We start from the raw sequence: 21,496 nt of genomic DNA on the forward strand, positions 1-21,496 counted from the left end.
CTGTTTCAATGTGGTGCCAATTCATGCTCACGTTACTGCTGCAGAAGCGTCATGGTGATCAGTAAGTAACTGTCAAAAATCAAAGATATTTTTCTCGTCATCAGCACACAAAACAAATAGAGAGCCGCTTGTCCACAAATCCACATCACAGAATTCGTCTTTGCTTGCGGGAAGCAGCCTGCGCCCGGAAAGAGGAGCAGTCGAGGAGGTATCTGATGAGGAGTCGTACGTGTAATCAGGGACAATATCTGTCGCATAAATAACCACACAGCTACTGCCGATCTGCACCCCATGTTTTGGTCCCCTGTGTCCAAAACATCAAAGGCGACATACAACGGGGTGTCTGCGAGGTTAATCCTGTGAAGTCGTGACTGGCATACTTTCTTCCCATTGACAGTAAGCTACCATGCAGACTGGAGTCAGTGCCAAGATAAGGAGCGCATATCGATCGCCAACACCACGCCAGTCGACGTGAGGATGCTTCCCCTCAACCACCTTCGATTACTTGTGGTGTTGAAGAAACTCATTGGTCGCCTCCGTGGATGTCAAATAGGCTGGCATTATCACAGTGCGAACGTAGCTCAGGTGAAGGAAAAAGTAGCGGCACTAAAAGAAGGACGTCAGGACGTCCGAAAGCGGGATAGGTGATGAGAGAGAGTGTGGTGAAAGGGCCTCCAGCAAAAGACTGGCAAGGCACGTGGGAAAACGTTACAACTGTGCTGTATGACAGTCATTGACAAGGTCTATGGCTCTGCTGGGCACATGGTTCATATGTAAAGTAATCCTGCAGCGCGGAAGGGTGAGGGTCTTGTAACTTATTTTGGACAGCAAATCGTGGAAAACAAATGAACCCAGTGCCGTTAGCATGTGGCGGTCCTTGGATGGCGGAACAGAAAGCGTCTATGCCACGTGGGGCATACGCATGCAAACATATATTTACATATTGCGTCCTTTGCAGAAGACTGAGTGCTCGTAGACAGTGATCTAAGAGCCCAGGATGTACTTGTGAAACTAGGCCCCGGCAGTTGAGGGCAATCGTGCGTCGCAGATCACTGGTGAAATCTGGTACTAAGCATCGCATAGTACCAGGTACTTGCAAAGAAGCTGCGCTGTCCGCAGCAAGCCTCGCACCTATAGCCATGGCGCTCCAACTGCGGCCGTTAAGGCAGCTGACAGAAGCCTCGCCCTAGGTGGTAACCTATGACAATGATTGCCTGACCTCAGCACAGCTACGAAGAAAGATGTCGATATCGTCTGCATAAGCAGTGCAGCTGCATACATCCAAGAGAGGTGTTGACGGAGGCCGCAGAGCACCGGCTCCATGGCGAAAGCATACAACAGAGTAGAGAGAGGGCAGCACTAATCGCCGATTCGAGATGTCAGGAGTGAGACGGCCATTGTATAGTACACGAGACGTAGCTCCACGAAGGAAGCGGGTTACGACGTCGACGGTAATATTAAAGTATTCCATACTGGACAGCAACCCTTCCAGTCGAAAGCCTGGCTTAAGTCGAGAACTGTACAAAGTCCAGGCATACGACGAGCATGAGCAAGAGAAATTATGTCTCGACAGTGACAGAGGGCAGTGCGGATGTTATTGACACCTCCCAAAGTTTGATCGAGGTAAACCACGTACCGAGCCGTCCTTTTAAACAGCGCAGCCAACAGCTGGGTAAAGATCTTTGTGTTGCTGTTGAGTAACGTCAAGGGCGGTAATCACATATCCGTGAGGAACCTCCAGGAATGTGAATAGGAATGAAGAAGTTATCGAGGAAACCGTCTGGAATCGGCACACTAGGTCCTGACAAATTTCCATCCACACTGGGACCAGAACAGGACGAAATGTCCGACAAAATTCCAGTGAATCGCCGTCAGAGCCAGGCGACCTGTTCACTGAACCCGCCTAAATAGCATCATGGACCCCATCCTCTGTTACGTTAGCAAACTGATCCATCGTCACATACATGGGAACCGAGCCAAAGGAGAGCCTGGAGACCGCCGCAAGGTCGTCAGGGTGGTGACGTTATTCAAAGTACAGCATAACATATTGTGTGTAGAGGGCAGACCCTATATACCGTTGGGTATCGAAACACAGCCCATCATCGGTCGTAAGAACCTTAATTACAATCCTCCAACATCGTCGTCGTACCGCTATGACGTGATATATAGGTGGAAGCCCCTGCACTAACCCATCGTGTGTGCACGCCATAAACGAAGCTCCTTCAAGGTGGCGGCGAAAGAGAGATGTTAGCTGTGTCTTGGCACGATTCACCATTCCCGGAGAGTGATGAAATACAATTCCTGAAGTCGTCGCTGTCACACTGCAACATCTCTTCCGTAACCAATCAAAGCCTTGGAGAGGGCAGGCTTTAAAAAGAGCGTTGATGACAAGCTATGTGCTCTCGATGAGCTGCCGACAGTCGGGTGAATTAAGGTGGATCGTGCTCAGTTTCCATTGTCCATGGCCACGCCACAGGCTTTGGTCGTAGATACCGATGGCGCAGATACATGCGTCATGATCAGAGAACGCAAGAGGTCAGACTTCAGCAGCTTGCACCCCACTAACAACGTGTTTGAGGCAGCTGGAATAATGGCTAGTGAAATGCTTAAATCGCCGACCATCCTCATGAACATGCTCCCATGAATCCACAAGGCTAAGTTTCTGAAAATAGTCGGTAACGCCCCACACGGAGAGTGATGTGGTAGTTAGTCTTTGGGTCTTTGGATGGAATTGAAATCCCCTCCCATCATCAATGAACGCTGCCGACCCAGGAAAAGACGAGTGACTGTCTCATCAAGGCGGCGACCCGAACCAGATGGCGCATAGATATTGACGGCCCTGACGCCACTTAACGTGGGAGCTATACCTTTGGCATCAGGGATATAGTGTACTCCGTCAGCCAGGCTACTTTCACGTAAGAAGATCGCCATCCCACTACCACTAGGGGAAGCGTCAGAGACGTGTGCTGTAAAGCATGGGAAGTTGGAACGTGCACCTCCTGAAGCAGAGCAACTTCAACACTTCAACGCCTGCAGCATACAGCATGTCGTGAAGTAAAGCCAGTTTGTGGCGTACGTGAATGGTATTGACACGGACAGTAGCTATACAGTACGTCTGGAAAGCCAGGAGAACGGGCGTTCAAGCACGAGTCAGGCATAGGGAAGTCTCTGTCAGGCCCCTAGGCCCCTGTGGAATGGCACATCACTGTAACGTTGTTGCAGGGAGCCGACTTGACCTAGGGGGGGTCCATGGCTCTGTAGACCTCCAGAATGTCCATCCTCACCATCGACGACGTCTGCCCAGGTGATGGACGGCTCACTGGGCCAGTTCAAACAAACACTATCAGAGGCGCCCCCACAGGAACGCTTAAGACACAGAAGGGGAGGCAAACGTATCAGACGCAGGAGGGCGAAGGTCGGTGTGTAGGGGTGGATGCTGACTGCAGATGGAGGAGGGGAAGGATGTCGCGTCGTCAGGTGTCAGGGCCTCAGAGGACAGCGCAGCATCAGTAGCAGGATCTTCATCCTGAGCACCCATCAGATGGAGTTGGTCGTCAGTAGGTATACAACGCTGTCTCTTCCGTTTCCTCGGCGACTGTTGCTTCTTAACATGCTGTTCCGTATCAGATGGCTTTCGGCTATCGCCTGACATGTGGCCAGATGGCAGAAAAGCGGAGATCAGTACATTTACATGATTAACCACCACGGGGTCGCGACAGGCAGCTTGTGCCTGCTGACGGTCATCGTTCATTTGTATTGCATCCGGCAGGAGTTATGACAAGCAAAACTTCAATCGCTTCGTCCAGAGGTGTGGATGCCAGTATCGACGGATTCAGATGGGGCGCCTCAGGCAGCACAACCACAGTCGCTTAAGAGAAAGCTAACACAGTGGGTACCGCAGGAAGAGTAACGTCTCCGATCAGTTTCTGAACCAGTCTGCATCGGAGACATATAAAACGGACATGGCCTTCTCGGCCACAACCTGAACAGGTGCGCCAATGGCCATCGTACATGGCGACAACCCAGCAGCAGGTAAGAACCAAGTAGGAAGGTACATGTTTCCGTAGTTCAGTTTTGATCTGACGGATACCACTGAAGACGCGGTATGTTTCGAAGGTCTTCCACGTTCCAGGAACTTGACTGACGACATTGCCGTAAGGTTTAAAAGCGGCCACCACAAGATCGACGGTACATCAAAAGAGAGTTCGAAAATCCGTAACGTTCGGAGGCCAAAATCAGTGTGATCAACCACGATAGAGCCTATAAGTCCGTCAGAGTATCGGATTTTGAGAGCTTTAGTGTGGCGCCGCACAACGTCGGCCCACCGCTCTTCATTATCCACACTGTTTTACTAAGGACTTAAAAATGGATTCCGAGAACATCCTGTGACAGGAGACGCATTTCATCCCGCTTAAAACGGTCGTCCGTGATGCAAAGGAAAAGTTAATTTAAATGGCTTGGGAGTTAGAAAACGCCATTATGGTCGATGAATTCGGACTCCTGAGATAATCCGCTAAGGGGAAGTCAACAAACGCGGGCTCGCTCGCAATCAGTACAACAGGGGAGACGCATAGAAGGCGGGCGCGCCTCACCAGTGCCGAAGGCAGACTGGCGGCCGCCTGGACACAGTCGTCTTTGCAAGTGCACGAGCTATCCTAACACGCCCCCCGTCAAACCCAAATTCTCAAGTTATCTGCACACTACTACTCTAGTGCCCTTGCGCATTATTCTCATTACTTGCGGCATTTCGCGAGTTCCAGTAAAAGCTCGAGCCTTTTGTGCTTACGCACTGAAGAGATCATTCACCGCCTCTCCTTAGTTATATATAGTCTATATGTGTTGTCTGTTCTTTCTGAAATGTCCGAAAAAACAGACCACACATGCATACTTAAATTTATGTTAGGCCTTAAAATACTTCTTTTGTTCGTGCTTTTCTTACGGTTACCACTCTGCATCGTATATACGCACTACTTTTAAAACTCGTCTTCCCTAATTTTCTCTGCTTTATATAATTGAATATGACTACACCCCAACATCATCACCATTTCACTTTTGTTGATGTTCATTTTATAACCTCTTTATTCGAGACACTGTATGTTCCGTTCAAATCAACTTTCAGGTCCTTCGCTTTGTCTTAAAGAAGTGCAACGTCATCGCCAAACTTCTAAACTTTAATTGTCTTTCGTAATTTCTCCTTCATTTCTTTTAATGGTGTCTCAATACTGGAAAAAATAGCAATCCTGCGTCACACCTTTTCGCAATTACAGGTTCCCTTAATAACCTCCGACTTTCAGAATTGCAGTCTGCTTACCGTACAAGGTGCTGATAATGTTTCGCTTTCTGTATTTTAACCATACCACCTACAGAATTTAAAATAGTATATTCCAGTGTACAATGCCAAAAAAATAGATTTATAAATGTTGTAAACGTAGCTTTTCCTATCTTCATTCTAGGATAAGTCGGAAGATCAGTATTTTCAAGAGCGTTCGTACATTTTTTCCAGATTTAAAACCCGATGTCGGGTTCTATCTGTCTTTCCATGATGCTGTAAATAATTTATATTAGTGATTTCGCGTGTGCATATATACCCAGAAATAGTTAACTTCGTACTTGGGGGGGGGGGGGGACAGTGGAGGGAAGTATTGTTGCAGAAGATAAGGAATAGAACAACTAGATCATTGAAGACATTGGACGTTGGATACAAGAAGTCCACAAAAACTTGGTTTTTAGCATCAGTTACGAAAAGCTGGTGGCAGCGTGAAAACAATCGATGGTCTTAGGCAGGCAGCAAGAACTCTGTAAAGAACTGCATGTCGTACTATAACTGTTGTTACTAAACTGTGGTCAGGATTTGTTACAGATCGCGGGACGCACCTGGCAGTGACGGCGGCGGCGGCAGCGGCGGCGGCGACTGAGGGCGCCAGCGGCCGCTGCTGGCGTCGACGGTGTATCCTCTTGCGCGCCGTCTGGAAGATCTTCCAGTAGAGCACCAGGATGACGAGCAGCGGCACGTAGAACGTGGAGCACGTCGCGAAGATCTGGTAAGCCACGTCCTGGCTCACCAGGCAGCGCTGCTGCACGTTGATGCGGTCCAGGTACTCCGGGTCCTTCCACCTGGTCGCATGGAACACACGTAGCAGTGCGACTCGTAGCTTGTGTTACGTCTGACCGACCTCGTCTAGGTGGGCATTGTGGCCTCAAAGAATTTAAAAAGAGATATTGTCCCATCAGGTTGTTACTTCAAATAATTTCATCACTAAGCACTAGCAGCTATTTTGCTGACACAGAAGTTCACCATGGGCGTGGTCACATCACATCACAAGTATTACAAAGAAGGAATCAAATGCCTTACCTTGTTAAGCATTGCATGGACGTCAGTGGACACAATCGCGGAGTTGTTATTGATAAACTACGTGTACTCAGTTGTAATTTAAACAATATCCAAAATATCAGGTTACCTCCCATTCAGGAAGCTGCTGAACTCAGTGACTGTTATATTGCGTTGTAAGTGATAGATTGCACCGATCAGTCGTCCTTTTTAAACTTCATTGTGCAGAGCTAGATTTCGGCTAGAAGCTAGCCATTCTCAATGAACTATTATTTTCGCTCATGCCTGTTGGTCGGGTTTCATCCACAGTTCATTGAAAAAAAAATCACAATAGTTTTTATGATTCTACTTGTAGAGGTTTAAATCTGGGGTGAAATAAAGGATCTCTTCAACGAACAGAATATAGGTTGCAGCTAATTAAATCTTTTTGCATCCAAAAAATACTGTTAATCAAGCACTCTTGTATAGCGTGGGAATGTCCACTCATTACAGACGGTTTCAACCTGGAACTTCCACACAACATCCTTTTCCATTAATTAAATTGACTGAAGCTAAAAAGCCGTATTACTGTTAACAATACGATAGAACCATGGTGTTTCAGTTAAGACAATGCAAAGCCAGTATCAAAGCTGCTAACTGTTTGTATTATTGGTTAAATTCCATTAATATTTCTACCATTAATATTGTAATATTGTTCAAACAAAGCTCTACACTAATACAGTAAGAGTAAGAATTTTTTTTGTTGCATAAAGATACATCTGTAACACTTGTGTATGCGTGGTTCGGGGACACCTATTCCGAGGTCGTGTCCAGTGACAACCATGTCATTGGAAATTGTGCATCATATATTTAGCATTACTTACGGGGATGATATGCCCATGCCCAGTTGCACTTGATAATGAGCAATTTGTATCAGTGTTTATTCAATGATGTATCATAACATTTGGTACTGAAGGAGACGTCACGTCAGTTGTCCACCTTGCAGGAGATTGGCATTTCAAAATGTGTGGAAGCTTATTAACGATTTCTCTGTAACGCTCGTAGATTTAACATGATTCTGGTACCTGTGTTTCCACAGTCCAACTAGGAAAACGAGGCAAACTCCAAACCAGGCTGGCAACATCAGTGTCCTGTATTATTTACAGCGTTCAGCAGTCAGCAGTTGTCATTCATCTATATGAGCTTAGCACATGCATTAGTCAGAAATGGGAATGGTCTATTTAAAAGCAGCTACAAACTGAATCTTATTGGTCTGACTCCAGAAACGTGTGTTCGGTATATGCGGTACGACACGTTTGTAATGTTAAACTCTAAACCGCTTGTGCCCGACCCCAAGTCATCCATCATCATCGTCTATTGGCGACTCGGAAACCCGTGTTTAAGTGAGTTATTTAGGTCTTTAGCTAGTTAGTTGCTTAGCGTTTTGCTAGTATTTAACGTGGTTAGCAGTGAAAGTTGCCTTGCGTAGGTGTTGCACCTTTAACGTGGTGCGGGACCAACAGAAATGAGCGAATAATATGTATGCCTATGTCCGCAGCTCGTGGTCTCGCGGTGGCGTTCTCGCTTCCCGAGCGCGGGGTCCCGGGTTCGATTCCCGGCGGAATCACGGATTTTCACCTGTCCCGAGATGACTGGGTATTGTTGTGTCGTCTTCATCTGCATCATTCATCCCATTATGGTAGGAGGAAAGCAACGGCAAACCACCTCCATTAGGACTTTGCCCCCGGTACGGGTCTCCCTCATCGTTCCCCTATGCTCTGTCAAGCAGTATGGGACTCCAATGCAATAGAGGTCATCAAATGTGTCAGATGGTTTATATACTCATGTAAGATACTACATAAACTAATCACACGTATAAATCATCATGTCAGGATGAGGTTACCAGTTTTCAAAAGTTCACTGTTGGTATAACCCTGCGTGAACTGACTGGATTAAGTCGGTTCATTGGTTCAGAATCTTGGCTGGTTTTGTACTAGTAGCTCACAGCTAAGATTTCTGGAGTTAATTAAAGCAATGATGAGTGGAAGCCTGATTATCGAAATTGAGAATATGTCCCCTATATAAGAAGTTTATACAATCTCGCACTACAAAAGTTGAGTGTCAAGGTAAGGTATGTGCGTCGCTGTCATAATGTGACATTATATCAATGTGTGGAACTGAGGTTGTTGTGTTTTGTGAAGCACTGTTTTTGTATGACTAGTTCATTCAAGTAGACTGCCAGACACAAAGGCAGATGACAAGGTAAACCAACCACTACCAGAATTTCCATTAGAGACGTCAAGAGTAAAATTAACCCATCAGCCACGGAAGAATATAGGTCCATTTAATGCAACTGCTTGGGCTATTCCATTTCCTCCAAGTTTATTCTCGAGGCTAATAATGTGTTTGTAGACAGGAATGTGGTGGCGACATTGACGATACACACGTCGACTAGGCATAGTGCTTCAATGCTGTTGCAGATAGAGCTCACAGCGAAATGGTTCCGCTGGCGTGCACTGCCCGCTTATATGGGCGAAGAGTGACCTTTCTTACGTAACGTGCGGATAACGGACTTAGGCTCTGCAGGCAGCCACAGGAAGAGGTTATCCCATACGCGTGCTGTAGTCGCACACGTAGCCTGGTGCGCCCGCGTGGCGCCGAGCCAAGTTGTGCGGGTTGCATCACCGACTCGCTAGGCTCTCAGCGGGAAGTGCGGCACTACTTTTAACAATTTTTTTCTAAGTGTTTCATACTTGAGCCCCCGGTTCGCGAGGTACGCTCTCCGGTTACTAGGGTAACGGATCACACTTTATTAATAATTATAGTACAAAGTACTAGAGTAAGAAAAAATTCGAAAACATAGTGCCGCACTGCCCGCTGCGCGCCTAGCGAGTCGGAGATGCAACCCGCCCGACTTGCCACGCGCACGGGATAACACATTCCTGTCCGCGCCTGCAGAGGCTAAGTCCGTTACCAGCCGCGTTACGTAACTAAGGCCGTTCACTCAATATATAAACGGGCAGCGCATACCAGCGGAACCATTCTGCTGTGATCTCTATGTGCAACAACATTGAAGTACTATGCCTCGTCGACGTGTGTATCGTCAACAACACTACCGCATCCCTGTCTACAAACATAAACTTGGAGGAACTGGAACAGCCCAAGAAGTTATATTAAATGGACCTATATTCTTCCGTGGCTGCAGGGTTAATTTTACTCTTGACGTCGCTACTGGAAATTCCGGTAGTGGTTGGTTTACCCTTGCCATCACTCGTTGTGAAAATGCCTCTCTTCCTGGACTTCAATCTTTCGCCGATCGAGATGTCATCGCCGACAAGACGTGGCATTGTCGTATTGATTCGAAGACCCAAAGTTTACCCAGCTAGGTTTATAGTAACACCTCATTTATATTCTATACACGCTCCTGCAGAAAAGTTAGTAATGATGAAATAATTCATTTATGGATGTAAGGACTTGGTGTACTTGCTAAAAATGTAATTGTAACTGGTGACATTACTTTATACTATAATTATTTATAAATTGTGATCCGTCAATCCTGTAACTGGGGAGCGTACATCTGGTGAACTTCGTACACTTGCTGAAAATGTAACTCTAACTGGAGACAGTACTTTGTGCTATAATTATTAATAAAATGTGAACCGTGACCCTAATGACTGGGGAGCGTACATCGCGAACCGGGGGCTGAAGGATGCAACAGATTGACAAAATTCTAAAACATAGTGCCTCACTGCCCACTGAGCGCCTAGCAAGTCGGTGATGCAACCCGCACGACTTAGACTAGAAAACAAGAAAAGTTAGAAGCATGAAAGAATGAAGTTGGTATGAAAAATTTAGAAGGAAAAATTTATCATTTGGAAACTAATGGTCAGTTGTTGGGATCAACATGGCGTTAGTTTGAACCACAAGAGTCGATTTTGCTGTACTATAGGTTTCTTGAAATGAATACATTACACTATCTATGGGTAGTAGTTGCTAAATCAATCATATGTGTAATTTCTGGGTTTGCTTTAGAGACACTGGTAATAAGAACGTAGCAACTGTGGTGTCACCGCCAGACACCACACTTGCTAGGTGGTAGCATTTAAATTGGCCGCGGTCCGTTAGTACACGTCGGACCCGCGTGTCGCCACTATCAGTGATTGCAGACCGAGCGCCGCCACACGGCAGGTCTAGACACTTCCTAGCACTCGCCCAGTTGTACAGCCGACTTTGCTAGCGATGGTTCACTGACTCCTACGCTCTCATTTGCCGAGACGATAGTTAGCATAGCCTTCAGTGACGTTATTTGCTACGACCTAGCAAGGCGCCACATTCAGTTATCATTCATGTTGTGGATCATGTACTGTCACGAGCGACGTTCGTCATTAATGGATTAAAGTTAAGTATTCCACCAGCTACGTCCGTTTTTCTCAATTCTAATTCCCTTGTCATATTCCAGACCTCATGCCAGCCTGCGTGAGCTGAGACGCGTGCATTTCGGCCTCCTTTAGTAATACGGTGTTGGCTCTCCTGCCAATCACAACAGCAACAATACCTATTTGTGACAGTTGGAATTAATATTCTGGACTGGGCTCCCACCTGTGCGTGAGAGTTCTGTTCCTCTTAAGTAACCCATACACAGTAATTACTTAAGACAGTAGTCTACATTCGACTACCAATCCACACCACAGTTTGAACCGAACACATCAGTGTTCAACCACCCGTTACACACAAGTACCGCTTGCAACTGGACAATAATCTCGAAAATAATTTAAACACATCATCAGTTTTTCAGTCAATCGTATACAGATTTGGAAGTAGCGGGTGATAGGTTATCAAGTGGCTATAGAAATGATGAAAACTTTATTTGGATTGTGAAGTACGCCAGAGCAAACAGCTTTCACATTACAACCTTTTTTTAGATTGAGAGACCAACAGCTTTATCACTACCCCCGATTCTTTGAGTCCCAACAGAGTTTTTTTTAAATTCTGCAAACATCTACACCTAAATTTTTTCTTAGAAGCTAGCTTTTGCGATAAATTGTCATGAAGTAATATAATTTTGAAGGTACCTTCGGTGATACATGTGAATACTGTTTGAAAGATGGATATCGAATAGAGTAGGTATTAAAGAAATAACAAATTAAAACATCGTTCTTGATGCTTAAGTTTTACCGAATGAAAAATGAGCATTTAGTAAGCGGTTAACTGTTTTCATTTCATTATTTGATTCGAATGTAAGCGAGAAGACTTTAAGAATAAGTTAGAAACTATGTTTAATGTTAGTTTGAAGTCCGCTCTCATTCTCAAAAGCTGGACGAATACTTGGTAATTTGCGCGTCGTGAGACTCTCTGCCACAAGACAAACGGCATCCGTCCAAAAAGGATTCGAGACTGGATTAATAAATTCACAGTAAAGTTAAGATTGTAGTTTCAATGCTTCAGGTGTTCTACATTGTCTCCCACCACTTTCGAACAACGCACAGAACGTTAATGCATGTGGAACTGTCGCACTAGTCCTTCTCTGCGAAAAGGAGAGAGGGAGAGATAGATAGGTAGATAGATAGATAGATAGATAGATAGAGAGAGAGAGAGAGAGAGAGAGAGAGAGAGAGAACGTAGGTAACCCAAGAACTGAACTCTGTGGACAGCAGTAGTAATTTCTCCCCAGAAAAATAGCTGTATGAGGTATCTAAAATGACCCTTTTCTTTCTATCAGTGAACCACTTACTCATTTAGCTTTGTGATGAGATGGGCTTTAAAACTGCCAAATAATTGTGAGACTTCATTGTACATTACCATTTTATTTTTACGCTCTGTGCCACCGGTTTCGATCAGGAGACCATTATCAAGCCAGAGTAAAGCCTAACTAGATGTAGTGACAAGCTGATTACACTTTGCTTCGCCCTGATAATGGTCTACAGATCGAAACCCGTAGCACTGAAAATAAAAACAAACTGTTGATGGTCATCTGCAACGATGTTTCACGCTGGTCCATTGCACCAATGGAGATAAATAACAGCATAAAAACAAAGAGGTGAGAATTCGTTCTACTCTCCATCCGTTAGCAGAAAGTGAAGAGGCCTTGATAAATATTTCGTAGAAAATATTTCTGTCTGATGATTGTTTCAATGATTTGCAGAGTATATCTTTCAGAGAAATTCCAATACTACAGCTACTTACAGGACTATTGTGCCTAGGACATATACTATCATCCGAAAAGGAAGCGTAGGGCACAGGCAGGAAACTACCGCATCGGGACGGTAGGTGGCCCACCGTTGACCTGACGTACTCACCCGAACTGCGGTGCCAGCGACACGATGAGCGCGACGGCCCAGACGACGATGATCATGATGCCGATGCGCGACGAGTTGCGCGTGTGGATGTAGTCGACGTTGGTGACGGCCCAGTAGCGGTCCACCGCGATGGCCACCAGGTGCAGGATGGACGCGGTGCAGCACAGCACGTCGCTCGACGTCCACATGTCGCACAGCTCCGGGCCCAGGATCCAGCCCTTGCTGATCTGCGCAGTCAGCGAGCGAAATGAACCGTGAGAAGGACTGAACAGAAACAGTTGAGTGAATAGAAACGAACCTCCCAGAGAAGTTCGATGCTGTCCTGTCGGAAGACAAATTTGAATATAACTGAAAGAGTTGTTTGTCTAAGTTCGTAGTGAAGAACTGTAACATGGAAATTATGAATTTCATAGTTCGTGGCAGTGTCAGTTGATATGTTGTTCACTTTATAAGAGACATCGGATGTGTTGCTAATTTTGCTTACTTCGAACTTTATCTGTAAATACCAATCAAAATTGTGTTGTTTTAAGTACCTCGCGAGCCGATTTAGGATTCCGTTTCATGAAACAAAAGTTATGTTTTAAAGGACACTTTAATGTGCATTGTGTTTCGGCTAATTGAAAATGTAGGATTGCATCTTTATAACCTGTGGGATGAACAGAGACAGTACTTCGGAAAAAGACCAAGAACATGACGGAAATTAAAAATCATCTTGCACTGTTTTTAACCCAAGAGCGAGTTAGAAGTTAAAGATTATGTTGTCCGACCCCGGTAGCAGAGTGGTCAGCGCGACATTATGTCAATCCTCAGGGCCCAGGTTCGATTCCCAGCTGGGCTGGAGATTTTCTCCGCTCAGGGACTGGGTGTTCCAATCATCATTTCATCCCCATCTACGCGCAAGTCACCAAAGTGGTGTCAAATCGTAAGAATTGCACCCGGCGAACGGTGTAACCGACGGGAGGCCCTAGTCACACGATTATGTTGATGTCCCTTAAATAATGCGATTAAAAACATTTATTTTAATAGGTGAGGCGTAATCTTTTTTGTCGATAAGATGTTGTTCGATAGCTCTTTTGGGGGTAAGACTAAAAGATTCCAAGACCTCATTTTCAAATGTGACGAGAGTGACTTAATGTATGCTATTAACAAAGAAACCAAGTTAATTGATTTGAAGTTCAAATAAAGCACTTAAGAGATAAAACAGTTCTTTGGACAACAGAGCAAAAAAACTCAATTCATGCAATATTTTTACTTTTTCTACTGAAAGAATTTGTTTGGGCCAGATAGATTTTATTTCTTGTTCTTCTGGATCCAAAACAGTTTTTGGCATTCCATTTTCACTCCAAAGACCAACAAGTAGAAAAAATAATGAGATTAACAATGCTGTTTCCTGTTACTATTCACCCCTCTCTACGGGATGAATAGGAACACCAACATTTTTTTTTAATATGTTGTGAAAGAATGAGCTAGGTTCCACATGTAATTATAAGTTGGAAGTTCTTCAGATGACCTGTAATGACATATAATTTCGATTGTCATATTTGTTTCTGAAATTATCAAGTTTATGTTTGTTGTAAAAATGAAAACTCTTTCTCTACATCTCATTTTACGGTACCGTAACTGGGTAAGGTAAATTTTAGCAGAGGGTTAGCTATTCAGCTTTAGGTCATCATGAAAGTTCCCTTCTCTGTTCCTTTCCTCTGTTTCAAAGTCGTATCTACCGAGCTATGTTCACATGCTTCAGGTGCAAGTCGTCGAGTGTAGAATTCAAAGGCGTCAAGAAGACTTCAATAACCATATTCAAGACAGCTGTAGGAGCTGGTCAGTTGACAATTAAGTAATGACTACTACTTGGAGTGGGCATTACTTATGGACTTAAGCTGAACATATTTCACGTCTCTCTATCCTCCATCAGTAAGGGAACAATATTACTCTAGGTCGCAACAAGAAAGGTCTGCTGCTTGTCTGAAGTAAATTTTGCAAAGCGTACCCAGGGAGAAACAGCTAATCCTGAGCGGGTAAGTATATCAGTGTTCTGTTTTTCTAATTGAATTAATGATAAAACTGATTACACCATCGAAAAGAACAGTTGCCTTAACTGAAGGACGACGTAGCTGATTTACTGAAAATTAGGAATTTTTGGCACTGTGAACTGTTTTATAAAAGTAACAATCATAATGATTATTTTGTTAATAATGAGCGAAATATTTATCGTATACCCTCCCACAACAGCTCATTTTAAATAATTGACTGCTTCTAGATGAGTCCCACAGACTCAACAAATCTAGAGAAGGCGGTTTAAATAAATACTGTAATAAACATGTAACTAGTAAGTTTAGAATTCTGTGCTATTGCCAATTTCATCTGTAAACATAATAACACAAGAGAATTAGATGGAAATCAAAATATACGAGGCTCTACAATTGTACTAAATGCATCAGTTAAAAAGAATAAAACAAAAACAAAGGAGGTGCCATTTTTTGCAATACTTGTGCCTACATCCTCCTCATAGGCAATATAAAACAAGAGTGCCGTGACAGTGGTGCCAGTGCTGGCGTTTTTTTAATAGTTTAATAAGTTTCTAATTTAACACACACCGTAAAGCGTATGCCTTTTCATTCCATTCGATGTTTTCTAGCCTTGTAGTACGAGAATCGCACTATTTGTATTCTCCATGTCATTTATTTGATTTGTGTTACTTTGCAACGTTAATGCATTGTATGCCCAACAATCTCCATGACACAAAATATAATGTACATTGCGTAGCAGTAGGTCTGAGAACGGTAGTACTAACAAAAGATTTTTAGAGAAATGATGAAATAAATAATCATGTTATAATTTTAAAAATGGTTTATACAATTCAATTTAATAGTTTAGCAGTTTAGCAGTCGTTCTGATTACCAAGCAACTATCAGCTATCTATTCGACTGGTCTCCGACCGGTACCTTCCGTTCTTCCCAAAACGCTGCCCCAAGGAGGACAATGCAACGTATTCAAGATAATGAATGACGGAGTACCCTTGGAAGTGAAACCATTATTGACGAAACAAATAACGTGCATAAAGTTAACTGTGCAATCTATATAGTTTTTGATTTAATATTCCGTTTACTACAAAGACAGAAGACCATCGAGTGGAATGAAGAAGTACTCGGTTTACTTTGAGTCTTAAATAAGAAAGCTATTAAACGATAAAAAACGCCGGGACTGGCGACAAACATGAGGCGGACTTCACATGCTCTATAAAAACGTCCAGTTACTCGAAAGCCTTCCATCGGCTCACTAGCGGTAACTCTTCTCCTCCTCCAAAACAGTCATCCGATACCAGACGCCCTAGGTGATGTTAAACACTCTGCAATTTAATCACTTTACATTCCATCTCTCTGCAGTCTTCGCAACTCCTGATGGCCCTTATTTAGATTGCCTCCTTCATACTACAACCCATGAACATACACGTACCAACGTAGTACTCCTTTCATTGAGCTTTCAGTGCTTCGATAAGAGAACACACCAATCAAGCAGACGACATTAGAAACATCTTGCGCAAGTGCTTCTGGTCACGACCGTGATACCTAATGACATCTACAAGAATGCCCCTTTCCTTTTTGCAATCAAACTCTTCGCATCGCCATCCTCTTTCTTTTGGAGTCATCAGTATACTAACTGGTTTGACGTGACTCCCCACACATTCCTCTCTTGTGCTAGCCTCTTCATCTATGGGCCAGCCGGTGTGGCCGAGCAGTTCTAGGCGCTTCAGTCTGGAATTGCGCGACCGCTACGGTCGCAGGTTTGAATCCTGCTTCGGGTATGGATGTGTGCGATGTCCTTAGGCTAGTTCAAGTAGTTCTACGTTCTAGAGGACTGATGACCCCAGATGTTAAGTCCCAAAGTACTCAGAGCCGTTTGAACCTTTTTTCTTCATCTATGAGCACCTGCAACCTAAATTCTCACTTATTTGATGGATATATTTCAAACACTGTGTTCACGTACAGTTTTTACCCGCTACTCCTGTCTCAAGTACCGTGGAAGTTATTCCTTCGTGTCCGAAGAAATATCCTATCATCGTGTCCTTTCTTTTGTCAGTGTTTTCCAAACGTTCTTTTCTTTGTTGATGCTGTGGAGAACCTCCTTATCAGCACACCCTTCTATATCACCAAATCTCAAATATTTAGGTTATTTACCCGATTTCTCATAGTCCACGATTCACTGCCACAAAATGATCCCAGTTGAACGTACATTTTGAGCAATTTTTCCTCAAATTGAGGCCCATGAAAGACACAACTCCCTTCATAGTATTCGTTAAGCTATTTTGTTCCCAAGGTAGCAGAATTACGTTACTTAGTCTACTTAACCGCCCCCAGTTTTGATGTTATGTCTATCGCTAATCTTGTTTCTGCTACTCCACATTATTTTAGTTTATCTTCTGTTTACTTTTCACTCATATTCTGTAAGCGCGAGACTTTCGTTTTTCTTATGTTTACTTTCAGTTCACATTCTGTACTCGTCTTTTAGTCCGTCTTCCTTTTTACTGAGGACATCGGTGTCATTAGCAAATCGTATCATTGACGTTACTTTACTTTGAATATTAACCCAGCTTTTGAAACTTTCGTTCTGCATCCCTGTCTAACACCATTTTTACTCTGAACACTTAGTTTTTGGTCTCCTGATCATACTGTTCCGTTTTTCTTCTTGTACATACTGTAAATTAACTGTCTCTCCTCAAAGATTACTCCTGTTGTTGTATTTCTGACATCTTGCACCATTTTACAATGTCAAACGCTTGCTAGAGGTCGACAGATCCTATGAACCTGCCTTGGTTTTTCTTAAGCAGTTCTTTAATTGTCAGTCACAATGACAAACTGCCTACGTGGTGCCTTTACCTCCCCTAAAAAAAAACAGGTTGTTGTCTGACAAAATCTCCATTTTCTTTTCCTCTCTTCTATGTATTACTCTTTTCAGAAGTTTGGATGAATGAGTTGTAAAGCTGATTTTGCGATAGTTCTCGTACTTATATTCCCTGGCTTTCTCCGGATTTGTGTCTTCAGTCTATTATACTGTGCAACAAAATTAAACGGTAACTTCTGGAAATCTCGTAAGTCTCTCCCATTGCAACAGAGAAGTTTGAAATTTGGCGTAAAGGTGCCTGCAACCTTCCGCTGTAATGGTGCAAAAGCATGGTGACCTGCGGTGTCACTCTCGAACTCGGCGACGACTCAGACAGAACGGTGTCGATACACGCGAAAAAACGGCCATACTCAGAAGTACATGAGAGGTATCACATTCGCATCACATTTCACCATAATCCCACCAAACTCGAAGGTAAGCGTGTCACAAGATGGAAAGGGCGTAATGTTCTTTCTTACCACGTTTCACACCTTCTCCTAACGTCTCTACGATGGGGATCAGAACTGCGATGCCCAGCGTTGAAATCACACGGTTATATTATGGGTAGCCGAGGAAAACATTCCCGATGTTACACATATTAGAACATTCATGCAAAGGCTTCATCGGCTGGCGTGAAGGGCATCAGTGAAACCTTCCGTTGGGGACTCGATTCCTGAAAATTTCGCGTTCGAAAACGACAGTTCGTAATGCGATGAGCAACAGGGTGACCTTCCCGACATCACTGGAGACTGCTGGCACTCCCCGAATGATGAAACAACTTCTCCAACGACTTCATTAGCCCGGAACCACGATGATCGTGATTGCACCCCATTAGAGAATACAGCGTATGTAATTTTTGCTTTGGTGTACGGAACCATACGGAACAGTTCACAACCTTCGACGAAATTCTTACGTGACCTGAAGCAGTAAACGTTGCTTCTCTCCCGTTTCATGGTTTCATGCTGTCCTGTGACGTGATCCTGGAGTGATGTGACATTGACACAGCAAAAACAGCAAAGGGTTCCACTAAGACCACTCAGTTCAGGACTACTACCTTTGATGCCACCTGCCCATCTACGTTGAACACTTTGAAAATGTATCTGTACAAAGCCAAATGGCGATGGAGATCAAGGCGTGCAGGCAGGCTACGCTACTGATCAGGCTCCTGCTAATGGGCGTGCCGATTCTGAGGTGTGTCAGTGGGCTGCCTGCCAACAGGTGCTTATGACTCCATCACGAATTGTCACTGTATATTGTCCTGGTTTTCGTCAAGGAAGTGCGAGTGCACAGAACAATTATATCCAATAGATATCTCATTATTAGTAATGAACGTGTATGAGGCTAAGATCTAGGGTCAGATTGGTGATATTAAAGCATAAGTCATTTTAATGTGCGAACTAACTGTTATTTGCCCAATGAATTGGCTATAGTAATATCACATTTTTCAGTACTGTGAACTTCGAATAAATTATATTATAGACGTTTTTAATTGTGATCAAATGCATGAGTAGAACAGATTAAAAATATATGTAAGAAGAAACAATAAGGAATTGTCCGTTATATGTTCACTTACTTGTGCCCTCATACATGCTATCTTCTAGGACCATGCAACGGTACGAGACATGATGATAATCTATACATTAAAATATGTTATGGTAACATCCTGATATGTGACACTGTGGCACTGACCCCAGATATACCAGGAAGGCAGGCATGGGCTATGGGTGAAACTTATCTACTTTTATGTCCTCCTTAAAATCAGTATCCACAATGGCAACGTGAAGTGTAATCATCTCACAAGGTGATATAAGATGCACATCTCCTCACCATAAAATAGTGCAGTCCGAACAGGTACACCCGACCTCTGCCCACATTGCTTGTTGCAGGCTCACTAAAAGATAGCTTTCCTAGGGGACACCGCCTTATCGAAGGTACCTTCAGTGCCGGGCGGAAGGGTTTGCGTGCTCCGATGAAGTCAAGAACTGTGTCGGCGGTAGCGTAGCTACTGGATGGGTCACCCAAGCCGGAGTGGTATTCACATAGGAGCCAGACAAAGTGTGTCCCACAACATAAGGCAGTGAGGGCTCTATATGCGTGGTGAAGTCAGCTTTTCTCAAGGAGTAAACCTCATACAAATCCTGGTTCTCCAAGCTGGGGGTAGGAAATTTGGCTGACAACTCCTTCCGGTAAAAAAAAAAATTCTTGTTCAGACACCTCAGAGTAAAGAAGCCGGACGTATTTATGAACGACGACATGGTTCTGTTAAAGGCAAACGATAAAACGCACAATCGCTGTAAAGGGCGGGGGCCCTGAGGTCACTGCTAGATTAACTCGATAAAACCAAGGCAGTCATAATTGCCCTACAGGAAATACGATCGAATGGACTTGGGGTGCGTGATGTGGGAAGCTGGATAATTTTCTACCATGGTTCAGAGAGCCACCATGAATTTGGTACAGGGTTCGCAGTAAGACAAAAGTTTAAACACCTACTGAGTGCATTCACTTGAATAACATCTATGATCTCACATATGAGATTGAAGACCCGATTCTCAAAGTACTAATTGATCAATATACATCCACTCACAGAAGTATCAGATGACCAGCATAAAGACACCCTCTTTGAGAGCCTCGATAGAACTTACGGCAGACGCCCTGTGTATGATACTAAAACAATTATTGGAAACCTCAATGCACACGTGGGTAAAGAAGAACATAATCCCCCCCCAGCAGTAGGAAAGCACAGCCTTCATGAATACACAAATGACAATGGCCACAGAGTCATCCAGTTAGCACTGTTACATAACATGGCTGTAGGTAGCACTATGTTCCCACACAAAAGGGTTAATAAAGCAACTGATCAGCGTACCTTCAACCAAATTTATCATGCAGTTATTGATGGCAAGCGTTCCCCAAACGTACTAAATATACGAAATTACAGATGAGTTAATGTAGATTCAGACCACTACCTTTTAATTGCGAAACTAAGAGCTCGAATATTCAATACAAAAAAGTCAAAGGAACACCTCAGAGAAAGTATATGGTATTAAAATTAAAAAATGAAGACATCTCTTAAACGTACTCAGACAAGGTTGCTGAGAATCTTGCATTATACACCCCCAGTGTAAGTGATAACCTGGATCAGGAATAGTACGCTTGCAGGGATTCCATCATTAAAGCAGCAGAAGTAGTGCTAGAGAAAGAAAGAAAACAACCGAGGAATTCCTGGTTTGATGAAAAATGTAAGCGAATAAGTCAGGAGAAAAATCTGGCACACAGAAAATGCTTGAGAAATCATATACTCTTTTAGCGGTAAGAAATTTTCAAGATAAAAGGAAAGGAAGAAACTGCATTGGAGAAAGAAAAGGGAATGCTAAAGAAGCAGATTGAAAAACTGGAGACAATTGGAAGAACAAATGATGTTAGAAAATTTTATCAGAATATTAACAGTGAAAGAAGAGCATTTAAGCCGCGCATCAACCTGTGTAAAAGTAATTATGGGATACTACTAACCGATGACCAAGAGGTATTGGAGCGATGGTTGGTTCAAATGGCTCTGAGCACTATGGGACTTAATTTCTGAGGTCATCAGTCCCCTAGAAAGTGGAACTACTTAAACCTAACTAACCTAAGGACATCACTCACATCCATGCCCGAGGCAGGATTCGAACGTACGACCGTAGCGGTCGTGCGGTTCCAGACCGTAGCACCTAGGACCGCTCGGCCACCTCGGCCGGCTTGGAGCGTTGGGTAGAGTATTTCAGTGAAATGTTGGATGCTTAAGACTCCCCTGTTGAAGATATCCCAGTCGCTCCAGAAGATGATGCCATAGTACCTCCCCATTTGTAGGAGAAGTAAACAAAGCAATTGCTTAACTGAAGAACCATAAAGCACCAGGGACTGACTATATAACATTGGAACTACTGAAAGCTAGAGGGTTGAGCTAAATCGTAGGATCTACAAGATCGTGTACCTCATCTGGGAAATGGAAGAGTTACCAGAAGAATGGAAAGTA

General features: G+C 43.8%; 1 protein-coding gene across 1 annotated transcript in view; it reads right to left on the bottom strand.

Moving 5' to 3' along the window:
• LOC126355437 (5-hydroxytryptamine receptor) overlaps positions 1-21,496 on the bottom strand; it is a 491,691-nt gene that overhangs the window by 35,360 nt on the left and 434,835 nt on the right. The window contains exons 3-5 of the mRNA XM_050005746.1: positions 12,604-12,830; positions 5,922-6,114; positions 1,485-1,493 (exon numbers count right to left, since the gene is read on the bottom strand). Coding sequence (XP_049861703.1) covers positions 1,485-1,493; positions 5,922-6,114; positions 12,604-12,830 — 429 coding nt within the window. The remainder of the gene's footprint in view (positions 1-1,484; positions 1,494-5,921; positions 6,115-12,603; positions 12,831-21,496) is intronic.

The sequence above is a fragment of the Schistocerca gregaria genome, chromosome 3, assembly GCF_023897955.1.
Source record: "Schistocerca gregaria isolate iqSchGreg1 chromosome 3, iqSchGreg1.2, whole genome shotgun sequence".
NCBI classification, from domain to species: domain Eukaryota; kingdom Metazoa; phylum Arthropoda; class Insecta; order Orthoptera; family Acrididae; genus Schistocerca; species Schistocerca gregaria.